The sequence below is a fragment of the Abramis brama genome (genome assembly GCF_963993115.1).
Source record: "Abramis brama genome assembly, chromosome: 9".
In the NCBI taxonomy this organism is placed as follows: domain Eukaryota; kingdom Metazoa; phylum Chordata; class Actinopteri; order Cypriniformes; family Leuciscidae; genus Abramis; species Abramis brama.
In genome coordinates this window covers 41,748,245-41,766,525 of record NC_139971.1, presented here as the reverse complement: position 1 = coordinate 41,766,525, position 18,281 = coordinate 41,748,245, and the positions used below count along the sequence as shown (strand labels likewise).

At 36.7% G+C, this 18,281-nt stretch overlaps 2 protein-coding genes across 2 annotated transcripts in view; both read right to left on the bottom strand.

Annotated features, from left to right (window-relative positions):
* The window catches only part of LOC311089880 (NACHT, LRR and PYD domains-containing protein 3-like), a 67,462-nt gene extending 65,506 nt beyond the window's left edge, over positions 1–1,956 (bottom strand). Inside the window, exons 1-2 of the mRNA XM_084124911.1 lie at positions 1,788–1,956; positions 254–379 (exon numbers count right to left, since the gene is read on the bottom strand). Coding sequence (XP_083981037.1) covers positions 254–312 — 59 coding nt within the window. The 5' untranslated portion in view covers positions 313–379; positions 1,788–1,956. The remainder of the gene's footprint in view (positions 1–253; positions 380–1,787) is intronic.
* LOC311089879 (uncharacterized protein) overlaps positions 1–18,281 on the bottom strand; it is an 832,216-nt gene that overhangs the window by 488,972 nt on the left and 324,963 nt on the right. The gene's annotated exons all lie outside the window — the stretch shown is intronic.

Sequence of the window (18,281 nt, the reverse complement as noted above, 5' to 3'; positions counted from 1 at the left end):
CAGTTATCTTTTGCGGTGTTTCACATTTAAATTGCCAAAAGTTCTTTTTTTTTTTTCACTCCACAGAGATTCGATTGGATGGAAACAAGCTGTTTGTTCTAGAATTAGAGTAAATTGTGTAAAACATTAGGAAGTTCTAAACTAAAGTTCTGCACACAACAATAGTGAGAGAAGCACTTTGATTCCTGACAGGGAAAAACCTGAAACTCCAGTAGTGTTTAAAATAATAGTGTGAAAACAGCTGCAGTCTTACCTCTGTTTCTCTGAGAGACTCATCTTAGAGAGAGAGTCCTTTACTCGCTCCTCCGACATTACTGCAGCTAAACAACCAGTGCAAACAGATCAGCACTGGTTTGTAAAACAGTCAGCTCAACATGACCTGGAGATACAATATGTTAAAGATGTTACAAACAACTATACTGCCATGTAGAGATCGTTCATTAAGGGATAATTCACAACCAGCTGTAAATTAAATGATTTTAAAGCACAGCATGGAGGCAAAGAACCACATGACATAAAGCAGAGTGCATTCAAATTGTTTCATGCAGCTAGCTGTGGATTTCCCAGTACTGACAATTTAAAACTGTTATTGATGTTTGCCGTGCAATATTTGACCTGAAGGGTAATGTTTTTTTTTATTTTTTATCACCTATACAGCTAGATCTAGCATTCTGCCTGCTTCGACGGATCAGACACTGAGATGAAGTATTGCATAAGATTACATTTATTTGAATTCATTATCGAGGATTGGGGGGGGGGGGCATATCTCTTCTCACAACACATCTAACCCAGATTGCACAGGTATGTCTAAGATGCCTGTCAAAGAATGCTAATGTGGAAACATCTGATAAACGTCTTAATGAAAGCAGTTTTTCATACATTCTAAATCATAAACTTATCTTAAATATTTTCTAAATGTCTAAAATCTAATCTAATCTAAATGTCTTAGAGACATATTGCAGATACAACCTGCAGATGTAAATGTAGACATCTAAAAGATGTCTCTGTGAAGAGGCCTACATGTGCTATTGGGGAAATTGAAGAACATTAAGAAATGGACATTATAATTAGGCTACTGTGTTTAAAACTTGAGGTGGCAAACTGAACTCATATAAAGTTCATAACTTTCTGTATTGCATTTCATATTTTTTTTACACTCATTTATTTCCAAAACTGTTTATTACTTTACTCAGTTATTTTTCTTTTCATTTTTTATTTGATCATTGCCCCAAGTTCACAATCTATTTTATTATTTTTTAAATGGTCCTAAATGTATTTGTACATTGAGAAAAATGTATTATACACCGAATATATATATATATATAATGAATATCTGTGTGAACCAAAATATTATATTCAGCTTATTATTAGTAGTAGTAGTAGTATTATTAATTATATTTGACATAAACGAACATTCACTATGAGATTTATCTGTCTGATCTCTAAGGTCTATTTTAAAATACTTTCGATTTCGCATTATCACAAAGCAACCCCCCGAAATGAAAAAGGAAAACCCTTTTGAAACGTATTATTCGTTTAAAATAACCCTTTCGAATAAACTTAATGTGTTAACTTTTTCATCGCCTTCAAAATATTAATTCGTCTAAGTTCATTTCTAGCAGCATCTGCGTCTGTTTGGACTAACGGCCTAACGGGACTATAATAACTGTTACTTCCGGAATAAAACAGGCCTACTTTAACTTCGAATTTTAAATTACGGTGATAAACAGTATAAAATCAATACTATATTTCCCAAAATAACTGAAATCAATAAAGCTAAAACTTACTTGAAGTCTGAAGACAATTTAAACTTTCATTTCAGCGCTTGTCACATAGTACGAGTACAAAGCAAAGTACAGTGACAGGTGGAAGAGATTTCTCGTCTGTTCATATCGATTAACTGCTCAATATGACATCCTCCTTTTGCGGAAGCATGAAGCCACGCTCGCGCTGAGAAATGTGGTGATGGAGAAATGGCTGCAGGTGCACAGGAAGTGGGGGCACCCCCTGTTTTCACAGGATTGTAAATGCAACGCAAATTTTTGTTCATTACATTTATTCATTTTTATCATTTATTTGTAATAAACACTTTAGTGGGCTATTTAAAAAGTGTTATTTATATGTTAAATTATGTTAAAATGGTTTGGGTTTTTTTACATACGCTCAGAGCGTGACGTTATGACAGTGTAAACAGCTCAGTGTGTGTGCTGGTTAAACGAGTGTTCTCACTGATACGCTTGTTGTATTTAGCGAGTTTTGACGAGTTTTATAGTCTTAATATTATTTCTTATTCAAAAGTGGTTTTCTTTCGGTTTTTTTTTGCTCCTCATACTGCCTGACACGTGACCTGTTTTTTTATTTATTTATTTTTATCCTCAAGTCTCAAATTCTACTGGTACTGTAATTGCATTTGGAGAAAACAAGGCAAAGGATGATCACACCAAATAGGCTATTGATTTGATTTAATATAAATTAATGAATTAATAAAATCTATTATTTATTTTTTGTCTTTAGCTTGCATGAGATGGCCTCTTCTGGGAAGACCGTGTTTACTCCTTGCATTAAAACATACTCCACATGGTGGGACAACATTACAATAGATATTGGAAATATGTGAACATGTTTTTTTGTTTTTTTTTTACAGTCTATGGTGTGAACACACAAAAGACACATTTATAATAGGCTTATATTTATATATGTATGTAAATCTTATCTCTCTCTCTCTAAGTAAAGAGTTAAACTGCACAATCAGGGTATCTTCCGTCCATTTCATTTCCTATTTGAAATGAAATAAGCAGAAACGAGAAACGGCGCCTTTATTCGTTTTTTCCAAAAAAACGAAAAAACGAGATTTCGGCTTGATTTTTCGTTTTTTAGTTCACGGGCAAAAAACGAATAAATGACTTCAAAATTCGTTTTGCACATGTGGACGGTCATGAGGCGCCCCTGTCAGCCGATTGGTCAAGAAAATCTGAGCATGTGACGTCATCGGTAGTTCCCCAGGTTTATTCAACAAAATAATAGTCCTATGGCTCTGCGTACCGCATATTAAACTGTTCAGGGCAGGTCCTGGGCTTACTTATGTGCAACTTAACGCGTTTCAGAGAAATATTTATATATCAGAAATATTAAATATTAATCTGCACCCAGACGGTTTTATGAGCTGTGCGGAGTTAAATCTGTGTGGTGAAGCACAATGTTCAGTCAAGTGTAGCATATAAGCAGCAGTCATAACTCTTCTTTTAGACAATACGCTCAGTTTTAGACAAGGGGTGGTTATTGCAAACTGTAATGCAAAACTGCTGATGGTGGTGGGTACCGCGATGATGGTAAATAAAATTGTACTGTAACTAGCTAATCATAGCTGCGAGAGTGAGACAGCGAGATGATTGACAGGACGAAAAAGCAAGTGAACTATCGGACTTTCCTGGTGTGAATACACCCTTAGTTCTGTTGAATCGCACTAGAGTTCGTTTTCCCCCTTGGTGCGGTTCGCTTGGGCAGGTGTGAATGCAGCAATCGCACTCGGGTGCGCACCAAAAGCGGTACGCTTTCAAACGAACTCTGGAGCGGTTCGTTTGTGGTGAGAACGTGATCCGACCTCGAACCAGACCCAACTGCCAAAGAACAGGCTATGATTAGCTACAGTTAAGGCCCTTTCACACCGGATGCGTAACGAAAAAGCGAATAGTTCGTGTGCGAATAGTTCGCATCAAAACCATTCACATCAGCCGCGACGCGAAATTGCGACGTCTGTGCCGTTCAGAGAGCTTCAACATTCCAAAACTTTCGCGCGAATCGCGCCGACAGCTGAGAAAACATGGACACATCATCATCATCATCATCATCATCATCATCCAGTCATAGAAGACAGAAAAGAAGGTTTTGGGTGCACCCAATCTTACAGAACAGAGAGTCTGAAGGGGAGTAGGCCTATGCTTGTGCAGTTTTTTTTTTTTTTTTTCGTCTTCAACTAAAGGCCCTTTCACACCGGATGCGTAACGAAAAAGCGAATAGTTCGTGTGCGAATAGTTCGCGTCAAAACCCATCACATGAGCCGCGTAAACACGGTCTCTATCTCTATCTTTGACGATTAGCTTTCTATCCCAAACGTAGTTTCGTTGCCGTCGGACCAATGTTTGCTGGGTACACTTAAATTATGCAGCAACACATTTAAACACATGACGACGCATTTAGACGCCCAGGGACGCGCAGAGGAGACGTGGAATTCACGGCCAGAAAAGACGTGGAATTCACGGCCAGACGACGTCAAAGACGTCGGTTCAACTTTCATTTTGGAAATATTTTTCAACCAAAACGGGACGTCTCTGTCGGACGTCTTTTCAACGGTCATTAAACGTCCAAATGTTTCCTGGGAAGTAACCAGTTGCTGGGTCAAAATAACCCAACCAGTGGTTTATTTGTGAATGACCCCCTTACAACTCATTTGACCCAGCATGAGCAACCCAATTATGTGTTTACAGTACCCCAAACAACCCAACTTTTTGACCCAGCACAATCAACCCAACAATTTGTTTACAGAAACAACCCAGCATTTTTTTGAGTGTACATTTGCAATCGTGAGAATATTCAGCAAAATAGCTCCTGTCATGTTATGTTAATTAACTATATCATATGTTATAAACATTTAGAATTTTTACCTCAGTATTTCTTCTGTGAGTTTTTTATGTGTGCTGTTATGCTCATTTGTTTTGATTTCTCACTATAGGCCGCTGTCAGTAGCCTAAAAGAGGCCTAGAAATAGGGTTTCGTTCCACCAAACGGGGCACTACTTTTTCTTTTGCTCAATATGTTCAACGTTAATAAAAGGTATCCAAGCAAAAAGTTCTCCACGCATTTTCCTGCAGTTAATGAGAAAAGTGTATTTATTGGCGCACTATATTGACTGCGTATTGAGACGTCTAAAACGGTTGAGCTCGATTTTCAACCAATCAGCATCGAAAATGTAAGTAGGTCACAGCCGAAATCAAGCCAATATCACTACGCACATGTAAACAGAGGAGGACGTAAGCAGCGCATCTTCATCTGATAGCGGCGATCAAGCTCGATTAACACCCGTAAAGTGTATTCTTCATGTCGGAAAAGATGGTGGGAAAGGTCCGCAGCCCTTTACTGAAGTCCGATGGGAAAAAATCAAGCAATGTGCGTAGGAATGGCTCAAAACGTCGGACACTACGGAGCTAACGTTAGCTATTGCTAATAAACATGTTGCCCTCCTGGACAAACTGGTCTCTGATGTCCCAACAACTACGGGTTTCACCCGGCCTGATATCGGCGTTTTATAGACAAAAAAAAACGCTTGACTTGTGTGTATGTGCGTGATGGGTAGGTTTAGTGGTCGGGTCAAGAGAGTGTGTGTGTGTGTGTGTGTGTGTGTGTGTGTGTGTGTGTGTGTGTGAGAGATAGGTCGCTGTCAGTAGCCTAAAAGAGGCCTAGAAATAGGGTTTCGTTCCACATATTTAAAATCAGAAAATATATAGAGATTCCTTAGGAAAAAGTTCTCCACACACAATCTTGCAGTTTTTGAGAAAAATTATGCTAAAGGTGCCCATTTTGAAAAAAAGGGAAAACATAGGGAATTTTGCACTTGCAAACCTGTTTATCATATAAACCCAAAAATGCCGAATTACCACTTGAAGTACAAAATAAAATTTTGAAATTTTAAAACAGTTTGAAATGTGTGATATACCTGAAGTTGTTATCTAGGGACAGTAAACATGATAAGATTATCAAGAAAACTTCTACTGTAACATTAACATCCCAATTACTTCTCATTATGTTGTTCCAATTCAAAGGTAATATTTGAGGTAAAATCTGAATAACAAATAGAATCAAGCCAAAATATAATAACAGAGCTCCCAACTCTCACGCATTCACCGTGAGACTCACGCAATTGACCCTTTTCACACGCTCTCACACCACACATCCATTCTCAGGAAAGACATTTATTGACCATAACAGGCACGTTAGTTGGCTAGAAAAAGAGCTATAGAGAGTATTTTGCTAAATATGTGTACTATATTACATATTTATTATATTTGTACTTATATCATTAAATAAAGTTGTTATTATAATAAAAAACGCATTACATTTAATTATTATTTAATAGTTAATATAATATTTTAATATTTAATAGTTATTTTTAACCTTAAATAATACTACCAGCTGATAGGGCTGTCTGTGTGTAGCCTATTTTTCTTGAGAAAAATGAACGCCTATCTTGTGTACCTAATATTTATCCAAATGAGTCAACATTAAATCAAATCACAAGAATTGAATTGAAATCGTGAAATTTCTTTAAGAAATTTGTAAAAAAAACAACAACGTAGCTTACCAGAAATTGTACCACATTGTAACATGTTGTCAAAATTCAGTTTAGTTCCTAAAATGTTTTGACAATCACAATACACTTATTGTGATGCAAGTTTTTTTTTTGCAAACCCCCACCCCCCAAATCTCACTCCAAGTTAAACTCAAAAGTATACAAAGAAAAACACTTTTAAAAATAACACATTTAATGGTGAATTGTTAATTTGCATACACGAGCAGTAACTGCACTACATGTACATATTCACAGAAATGATTATTGTAAACAAGATTTAGTTTTGATTTATTTATTTACCTACCCATCTCTCACACACACACACACTAACCCAACCCCTAAACCTACCCATCTCTCTCACACACACACACTAACCTGACCCCTAAACCTACCCATCTCTCTCACACACACACTAACCTGACCCCTAAACCTACCCATCTCTCTCTCTCACACACACACACACACTAACCCGACCCCTAAACCTACCCATCTCTCTCTCACACACACACACACACACTAACCCGACCCCTTAACCTACCCATCACGCACATACACACAAGTCAAGCGTTTTTTTTTGTCTAGCCTATAAAACGCCGATATCAGGCCGGGTGAAACCCGTAGTTGTTGGGACATCAGAGACCAGTTTGTCCAGGAGGGCAACATGTTTATTAGCAATAGCTAACGTTAGCTCCGTAGTGTCCGACGTTTTGAGCCATTCCTACGCACATTGCTTGATTTTTTCCCATCGGACTTCAGTAAAGGGCTGCGGACCTTTCCCACCATCTTTTCCGACATGAAGAATACACTTTACGGGTGTTAATCGAGCTTGATCGCCGCTATCAGATGAAGATGCGCTGCTTACGTCCTCCTCTGTTTACATGTGCGTAGTGATATTGGCTTGATTTCGGCTGTGACCTACTTACATTTTCGATGCTGATTGGTTGAAAATCGAGCTCAACCGTTTTAGACGTCTCAATACGCAGTCAATATAGTGCGCCAATAAATACACTTTTCTCATTAACTGCAGGAAAATGCGTGGAGAACTTTTTGCTTGGATACCTTTTATTAACGTTGAACATATTGAGCAAAAGAAAAAGTAGTACCCCGTTTGGTGGAACGAAACTGAACGATACAGCTCACGTACAGCGGCCTACTAATCTCTCACTGAGACAGGCACCGCGAGCCTCAACAGCGCTACCAGAAATACATTCCCAGCAAACATTTGGACGTTTAATGTCCGTTGAAAAGACGTCCGTCCGAGACGTCCCGTCATGGTTGAAAAATAGTTCCAAAATGAAAGTTGAACCGACGTCTTTGACGTCGTCTGGCCGTGAATTCCACGTCTTTTCTGCGCGTCCCTGGACGTCTAAATGGGTTTATTTATTTTTTTTAGTTCTTCTGGATGTTTATAAGATGTGTTGCTGCCAAATGTATGTGTATATATAATCCTGCATATAAAATAATCACACCCATATTGTGTAACATCGTGAAAGGCAATCATTCAGGCTATTTTTACACATCTTAACTTGACAAAGGTTCTAAAAAGGTCCAAAATCGGTCCGGTCAGTCCTGGACGTCTATAAAACCGTTTAATCACGTGTACATCAACACATTATTTGTGGACAAAAGCAAAAAATAGTGCTATAATTTAGCATAACATTTTATTGTGAACATTTGAAATGTCTTCCAGTTGTTAAACAGCTATTATTCAAAAAAGATAATAGAAATAGTACAATGTGGTAAATTCTGTGGTAATGGCATTTTCTCTAACAGTTTCACATTAAGGTTAAGCATTAATCAAACCAGAATATAACAAAAGTACAGGAACAGTCAACGCATTCTATTTTTAGAGTCTTTCTATAATATGCCATCATTGATGAATAGAAGTCAGAGCTGTGGCAGTACTAAGTTTCAGTTACTAACAGTCTTGCATTACTGTTAAACAGCCATAAATAAAAGTTTTTAGAGTCTATTAAGTTTGTTTATGGCTTTATGGTTTTTGTTTTGTTTATGGCTCATTTTTTAAATCCACCACCCTCAGCTGTTCCTGGAGCGTTCTTCAGGTGTTCCTCCGCTGCTGCATCTATGTCTGAGTCTGTAGCATTTGGGCTCCACCTCATCACAGCATCTGAGGAAAGAGAATATGGTTTTTTAAAAAAAGAAAGAAAAAGGCTAATTTCTAGGTAAATTACGTACTTTTTTTTGAAAATGTCGGAAAATAACCATGTTATTTTACTGAATAAACGGTCCGTGGAGCACAAACGAGTTGCGCAGTTTCGTTCCGCTTTCATTTTTAATTTTTTGCGATGTTTTAACAACAGGGTGTCTACAGATATAAACAAGTTAAATTTAAGACTTTTTAAGACCTTTTTAATGCCACTTTGAATGAAATTTAAGACCAAACCTGTGATGGAAATACACATTATATTACATGCGAATATGTAATATTTAACCTAAGTAATTGAAATAATTTAATATTCACTACTTGTTTATTGAACTAAAATCAATGTAACATTTGCAATCGTGAGAATATTCAGCAAAATAGCTCCTGTCATGTTATGTTACTCCAGGTTTTTCCTGGCTCAAAATGAGGCGGAGGTGGTAAAATCGTAATAATGTATTTATAATAAGATAATTAAATGTTTTTTTTTTGTAGATCATCATATAGCCTAATGTGTTTCCCACATTATTTTTGTGGGTGGAGCTTGGTACCTCTTGGGGGGTCCGGGGGCATTTACAATTATTCAAATTCTCAGTGTTAAGCATGATAATATTGTAACATATCACACTGAAGTAGGCTGATTTAAAATGAACATTTATTTGAAATAAAAGTTCTTCTTTTGGCAAAATTACATTTCCTTAATAGCCTAAACAGAGGCTTTACTCCCTTCAAACTTAAATTATCAATGTTTCATTACATCACTGTTTGAAAACACTCATTTTTTGTACCTTTTATAAAGGGCATTTTCCCCCTAATTTTATTGAATGTATGCTCCATCTTTCATTTCAAATTCTTAAATTTGATCAATATATTCAATTCAAATAATAAGACACTAGGCTGTTACCTATCAAATTAAATAATTTATATTGAAAAATTATAACTGTATTAAATGAGATTATTTTAAATATTTTTGAATATACAAATAAGGAATGTTGAAAAGAATGATACTTTATGAAACTAAACCGCCAGTAGGAGGCGGCAGGCGACCGTCTTAATGGGCGAGTCATTGAGTCATTCATTCAAACGATTCGTTCAAAACGCTGAATCATTCAGTAATGCTGCTGCAACAAGTGTTGCTGTGAGATGCGCGATGGTTCTGCGGTGATCTTTGTTTGGAACTATTTTCGCTGCAGAAACAGAACAAAAACAGTCATTGCGTCTAAAATGTAAGTGACTTAATTTTAACTATTTGTTTATTGAACTGTTATGAAATCAGTCTCGGTTTCAATCTTGATGGCATTCAGGAAAACAGCTCTCTGGTCGCGTGTAGCCTAGGCTATAGTTTCTTAACTATAATATGTTATAAATAACTGCGCGATCCTCAACAGTGCAACATTGTTACCGTCAGTACATTAGGTAATAAATAAAACAGAATCATTCTCACGTTTTCAGTGATTCCCATAGTTATTTGTTATTAACTATGACAAACATTTTGAATTTTTACCTCAGTATGTTTCTTTATGTTTGCCGTTATGCTCATTTGTTTCGTATAAAATCGATCACAGACACAGAGACAAGCAGCGCGAGCCTCAACAGTGTTACCAGAAAAGGCCTACATTATCATTATCAATAGCTGTTTATGTAATAAAATCTGAATCAATCTGGCGATTTGATGCTTCACTGGTTATTTGACGGACATTAGGTCCGTCAGACTGGAGACATTTTTGCGGTAACGTGACCAGAAATATTTAAGACCTATCGAATCTGAATTTAAGACATTTTAATACTTTTTAAGGCCTTTTATTAGGAAAACTTTATTTAAGACATTAAGACTTTTTAAGGACCCGCGGCCACCCTGAACAATGTTTTAACAATGTTGCGGTCGCGCCAGCGCGACCTATAACAAAATTTGGTCTCACCGGCAGAAAAAATTAGCCTGGTTCTACCAGACTCTCGTACATAAATGTAAAATAAAATTAAATAAAATTTGTACAGAGAGTCTGGCCCCTCTCATTGACAAGCGTTAACTCCATTGAAGGCGGGTACTCTGTTGAAACAGAGAATGTCTAATGTTACATTTATAATACAAAATGTACTTACCCAACAGCAGATTTTTAGTAATTCGGCAACACACCAATGCACCCTCAAATCCTGCTCGCCTCGTGGTTGTAGAAAAACGGGAAAATGGCTACTTTATCGCGGGATTTTGCAATATCGCGAGATTTGCTACAACATCCCGGTGGCACAGTTTTGACGTGTAAAGCAGTGTACGTCTTTTCAAAACCTCTTAAAACTACTTGGGGCACTTAAATTAATTATTGCAGTGTCAACCAAGGTGTAAGCATAATACTTTTGCATATTTCATAAGGATTTCATAGAGGGTCATGATGGACTATAAATGCACGTGTAAAGGACGTCACCTACTGGACGTCCACTTAAAACGACTTTAAATGCAGTGGCTTTGCAATCAATTAACCACACTGGGCACTTTGTGATTATAATTTATTTTAAACAAGATAAAGTAAATATATTTACTTTGTATACAAATCGTGTATTTCATAAAGATAATTCCTGTTTTTTTTTTTCTGTCTTGCTTGACAAGACGTGTAAAAGACGTCAGTGGACGTCTTCACAACCTCTTAAAAACTACTTGGGCAATTAAATTAATTATTGCAGTATTAACCATGCACGGATTAAGCACAGCTTTTGCATATTTCACAAGGATTTCATAGAGGGTCATGAATGCACGTGTAAAAGACGTCACCAGGTGACGTCCTCTCACCCGATACACTATATATTGAACTACACGTAGCTAAAAGTCAAAATAACAATTATACATGCAACCCCAGAGAACTGTAGACATGTACAAATGTATCTGAATGCATTTTTAGGAAATGTTCTGTGTTACATATTTTTACCGATTTGCCGTCCTACCGCGACTATTTTTGGCCAGGGACACGACGTTGCCGTCGGACCAATGTTTGCTGGGAATTATTATTAATCACTGTTTATGTAATAAAATCATAATCATTCTCGCGATTCGATGCTTCACTGGTTATTTGACGGACATTGGGTCCATCAGACTGGAGAAATTTTAGCGCTAAGGTGACCAGAAATATTTAAGACCCATAGATTTTTTTGAATTGTTATAAACAATAAAATCAATATGGTTTATTGCACATAAACCACATGTAAGAAATTAGCTAAAATAACCTTGTCATGTAAAACATGTGTAATACCTTGCCCCAGCTAGCAGGGAACGTTCTCAGAACTTTTGCTAACATTCCCTACAAGTTTGGTTAATGTTCTAAAGAAAACATTTGAATGTAATGTTTACCGAACATTTTAAGGATGTTTTCTCATTTAAAAAAATGTTCCTATAACGTTATATGAAAACTAAGATATAACATTTTAACTGCAACATTCAAAAGATGTTTTGGGAATGTTTCTGAAGTAACAAGTTGTACTATGATCTCAAAATATCATTGTCCCTATGTTTCATTATAACAAAAGAAAAACGTTCTCTCTGTCACATTAGGAAAATGTTTTGAGGATATCATTGAGAGATGAGATGTTTAATGTTCTTTATAGAACGTTCTTTTAATGTAGTGGTTCTCAACGGGGGCGGTACCGCCCCCCAGGGGGCGTTCAGAGAACAATGGGGGGCGTTGGAAGCAAGATTTTTGAAAGGGGGGCATTCAGGTGTTAATGGGGGGCGTTCACAAGTTTAAATATATAACGCAATTTTTTGTTCATTTACTTTTGTTCATTTTAAGCATTTAGTAATTTAGTTGTAATAAACACTTTAAGTGGGCTATTTAAAAAGTGTTAGGACTATGTTTTTGTTAAATTATGTTGTAAAACATATGCGCAGAGTGTGATATCATATTGTGTGTGCACGCGCGTCTATGGTGCGCGTAAAAGAATACCTCAGCAGCGTTAAAAAAAAAAAAAAAAAAAAAAAAAAAATTCGTCCGCACCCGCTCTACTCCTGACCGCAAGTCCACCGTCAGTGTTGTAGGTAGGCACTAGGTTTTTTTGTGTTCATTTCTATTGCATTACGATTGAAAGCAGTATCAATAATGTCAAAAATATGATGTGCAGTCAAGTTCGGGTGTGTGTGTATGCTGTGAGTGTTCTCAGTTCTCACCAATACGCTTGTTGTGATTCGCGGAGTTTTGACGAGTTGTATTTTGACGACTTGATATTATTTCTTATTCAAAAGTTTAGAATCCCTAACATTCTAAAATCTTCCAGTTTAATGCAACATGTAGCCTATCGTTACTTTTGCAACGATTCTATTATTTTTCCAGTCATAGACCAGCGCTCAAGCACTGACTACAATCCAGCGCTGAGAAGAATCAGCATTCACATGCTCAAAAATGTGTTTCGCGCTGACAACAATCTAGTGGTGCCTAGAATCACGCAGCGGAGGAATGGAAAGTTGACAAGCCATTAAAAAGTATTGACTTAAGAAACACTTTCAATAAATCATGTTCCCATTCACTCTGGCGACGAATTTTAAAATTAATTAAACTAAATTCTATTTATAAGGTAAAACTTTTACATTTTTAGGCATTCCAATCCCTAATGCCAAAATGTTTTCTTTGTTCACCAAGTAATTTACTGGTCAGGCATTATTGTTAACTCGCAAGACAGTAAGAAGAAAATGACAATTTGATGGATAATTTAAATATATTCTGCAATCACATTTTGGTAATGTATTCATTCCGCCATCACATCTGAGCGCGAAATGCTGCTTGGGTAGTTTCAAGATATAAAAATAATTAATAATACAATAATAATTTAATTGTTCATATGTGTTTAATCTTGTTAGAAGATTTTTTTTTACTGATTATGAACACAAATTAATCACGACAAACCAAATTAATTGTAATTACCATTGATGACAACAACCAAGGTATTTTAGGCCTACAATTCTAACATAATTTTTCATGAAAAATCATGATTGTATTTATTTATTTTTCGAAAGTAAGGTTAATGTAAGCAGCTTCTTGCAATACTCTCCTAAATGCATAATTAAACCTAAGTGCAAACATTACCACTTTAATGACCGTCCTTTATTTTTCAGTGCATTTGTTTTACAATATATATACTGTCATGGGATTAATATTATAACTATTATTATGTAGTAGTGTAATGTAGACAGACACAACTAAAAGAGGTTTGAATTTTTCTTTAATTTGCACAGTGAATATGGGTTGGCGCTTTTAATTTTGAACTCTCAAAGTGCACCAGATTGATGAATTAAACATTAAAATGCACAAAATTTTGTTACGGGGGCATGCCCCCGAACCCCCCTAGAAGGCCTGAGGTCCACCCACCACAGATTTAACAAAATTCATGTGAGAAAAACTTGTATTGCTATGCCAATGAAGTTTATAGCTTGTTTTTTGGATTAATCACTGTGGAGTGTAGTTCCATTGTATTAATAAAATTCAATTTTGCACTTATTTCATCTGTTAACTCTCATTCATTCCTGGTCGCTCATTAGTTTGAGGGTGGGGGGCATTCAGGGACCTGGATATTGGATAAGGGGGCGCTGGCCCAAAAAAGGTTGAGAACCACTGTTTTAATGTTACGAGTTAACAAAATTCTAACATTTTATTTGCAACATTTTGAGAATATTTTGGGAATGTTGTTAAAGTTAAAGTTTGTACAATGATCTCAAAATAACATTGTCCCAATGTTTCATGAAAACAAAAGAAGAACATTCTACTTGCAACATTTTGAGCATATTTTGGGAATGTTGTTAAAGTTAAATATTGTACAATGATCTCAATATAACATTGTCCCAATGTTTCATGAAAACAAAAGAAGAACATTCTACTTGCAACATTTTGAGCATATTTTGGGAATGTTGTTAAAGTTAAAGTTTGTACAATGATCTCAATATACCATTGTCCCAATGTTTCATAAAAACAAAAGAAGAACATTCTCTCTGTCACATTAGGAAAATGTTTTGAGGATATCATTGAGAGATGAGATGTTGAATGTTCTTTATAAAACGTTCTTGTAATGTTATGTGTTAACACAATTAGAACATTTTACTTGCAACATTTTGAGGATGTTTTGAGGATGTTGTTGAGATAACAGATTACCGGTATATAATGTTCTCAGTAAAACATTGGCACAATGTTCCATAATAACAGAGGAGGAACATTATCAAAACAACGTTCGTAAAATGTTTTGAGGATATCACTGAGACCTGAGATGATGAGTGTTTTTAAAAAAACGTTCTTGTAATGTGACGTGTTAACAAAACTAGAACATTTTAAATGTAACATTTAGCAATCAAACTACACAATTATTGTTAAATTGAGCTTGCTGGTCTGACAGCAGGCCAACAGGGTTCACGATGGAACATATGGTGCATTTACGTCCTCCTGGGAAGTTTGTATTCATGAGGTTTTACAATTTTTTTTAATGTTTTATATTAATGAAGCCACTGTAAACTTTATCATCACATATTATACTGTTATATTATAATGCTATCATATTTTGTGCAGGCATTAGCTTACTTCATTGTCACTGCTGAATACCTACCGGTAAGTATCGTGGTATCCCACAATATTTCCCACTGACACACCCCTAACTCTTCAAGATCAGGGTTAAAGAAAATCCTGAGCTTCCTACTCATATTCTCATCATTGTGGTGGCGTCAACTTGTAAATACGATCTTTATGACATGGCTTGAATGCACCAATAGCTCTAGCTTAATTAGGGACAATCCATACAAACACTCTTTGCTAAAATACATTACAGACTGTCACAGTGAGAAGTTATTTGTCCTGTATCAACGCTAAAGGCCTAACCACTGCAGTCAACACCTTGGAGTCTATCCATGCTGTTAAATAAAAGTCTGTAGACAAAGGTTAGGGTTAGAGTTAGGGTTAACCTTAACCCTTAATTTCTAACCCAGACCCGGTTTCACAGAGTTTAGATTAAGCCAGGATTAGTTGCTGATGGTGTTTCTTCCCTTAAGTTTGGTCCCACACCTACTGAACAGTCACTCTTCACAAACACAGAGCTGGAACTACTTAGCAGGGTGACTAATTAATTACAACCCATTACAGAATTTTCATTTTTGGGTTAACTAACCCTTTAACCCTGCTATAAAACTGTGCATATAACCCTGCTATAAAACTAGCGCTTAATACAATGAAAAATGTACTCTTTTACCACTTGTTGTAGGCCCTATCGATACAAAATTCATCCTTTGGAAGTCAGGCAGTTGACAGAAAGTTCGTCACGTCGTTCAGTTAAATAAGGCAAGCCTTTGGTTTCTATTTTTTCTTCTTTTTGGAAGTACCAGTAGAGGACGCTAATATCAAATACATTTTCAAAGAGATCTAGGCTATTGGCATGGCGGTGTCACTTGAAATTCAATGCAATGAAATGAAATAGTAAAGACATTTTTATACTTGGAAGTTTTATACTTTACATAATTATATTCTACTTTATATATTCTACTTTAGAAATATTGTACTTGGTGTAGCCTACTTTTGTGGACTTTATAAATATTACATCACAATATCACTTTAACATAAGGAGCTTTGGCATTCTCATTAAAAACAAGTTATATCCTAACTCGTTGCACTGTACTACTTTTTTCTGCAGTGAAACTTTCATAGGGGAAGATGAAGTGCTTTCTAGAAAAAGGAATGTGGTTAAAGATTTTCTGCTCATGACTGAACCACAAACTTTGAAAGTCCTGATGATGACATTCTTCTGACATAAATTATTTTGGAATATCATAATCTGTTATATCATAAAAACTAATTTAAATGTGTTACTTAAATGTGTGTTATTAATGAAACTCCATGTTCAGTATGTTCACTGTCCTCGTGCTTTGTTCTAGTCTTTAATCAGTTTGCTTTATCTGGGTTTGGATCATGTGGGATTTGGCTATGTATGTCCACTTGGCATTTTCTAATAGCTCTTTGGCAGGTAGAGTGAGTTAAAACCAAGAGTGCAAAGTCATTAATAGTTCTCTGGGACACTAATTGATTTCCCTGAATGGGCAAAACAGAACCCATCTTATTTCAGGGATTTGTTTTATGTGACAGATTAGTCTCCAGATCCACTGTGACGAGTTGAGTTGTTAATGGTGACAGCAAAGCTTAATCCTCTGACCTGCCCTGGACAGCGACCGTGCATCTGTGCTTTTCATCTCTCTTTTATCACTCCTTCAGGAAGGTCCAGCAACTTGCCTATCAGCATCTGCATTTGGAGAGAAGAAAAAAGAGAGAAAGCATGCCATGTCTGCACACAGAGTCCCTGTCCTCTTTGCCTGCTGAAGGCAGGTATAGAGTCACCTCAACACGCAGGGGGTCTCAAGGGTCCAGGTCCAAATCTGGTAAAAAAAAAAAGGGAAGAATGGAGAGAAGGGTGCTCGTGTGGAGAGAAATGACAGCGAGAAAGAACAGAGTGTCATAACCAGTGCTGGATGGTTCTTCACCCCTCTGGACCCCAGGTGCCAAAACCCAAAGACTGGGATTCAGGATGGGACAGGAAGGCGAGAGAGTGAAGGCATGGCTGGATGATCATTCAGATTCTGCCAGGTCTTATTTCAGCAGATCTTCAAGGTGAGCAGTGTAGTGGTATCTGTGAATCTGCGAGTGTTTGAAAAAAATCTTGTAATTAAATGATCTGATGTGAATCATGCATATTCATTCTTCAAGTCTTAAATTTTGAAAATTGCATAGTCAGAAAAATGGTTCTAAATAGCCCCAGATTAGGTTTCTACGAGGTATACCCCCAGTTTTACAGACAAGACTTAAGTTAGAACCAGACTAAAATGCATGTTTGAGCTGTTTTAACTGAAAGCAACTTGCACTGACATATCTTAAAATATGTCAGTGCCACTGTTTTGTCTCAAGATGCACACCAGTAATGTTTTTTCTAAGACACGTTTATTAAAGATAATTATATGTCCCAATTAATTAAACTAATGCATAATCCTAGTTTAATCTATTCTAAGTGCTGTCTGTAGAACCAGGCCATTATGTTTTTGTCAAACTTTTAAATGGTAGTGTATACATTTTATTTACCTGTTATTTATTTAATATGGCACACTCAAACTTTTACTTTTATAGTTCCATTAAGAACAGGAGCCTTAAACACCAACACAAAGTAACTAAGTACAGCATATCAGAGTTTGTTCCTAATAAATTTTAAGTTGAAAAAGAATACATTAATCAGTAAGGAAATATTTTTGAGAGACATCATAAATGATCTCACAGACAGTGTTTGATGAAAAGACCAGCTCGTCTGACAAACAGACCAGACGGGGAAACATCATCCAAAACACCAGATACTCCGGTGACCACCTACGATTGTCTTTGTTAACAGGGATGACTTTGCCCAAATTGCTAGCAGTGCCATTTAATCTGCTGTGTCCCTTCTCTTCTTGGACATTTTGTGAATGGCTGTGCAGAAAGAGCCCAAGCTGCCCAAACCCTCATAACTGAGCCAAGGTCTAGGATGACTATTCTTGGCAGACACAGGGTGTCCCACCCTATGTGGGCCCTCTCGAGGGATTCTGCACCCTGCCACAACGAAAAGACCACACTCCTTCTTTTCCATCCATCAGATTTATAATCCTGAGAGTTTGGACCCCGTGCTGGTTCCATTTTCACCTTGTGTGTCAAGGTCAGCGTGTTTGCCACATTCTCTGAGCTCCTCAAGGCCTGCGGGACAGTGTGGAAGAGGCTAGTCCTGTAACTTCATGATGCGGCTCGTTGGTGGTCCGAA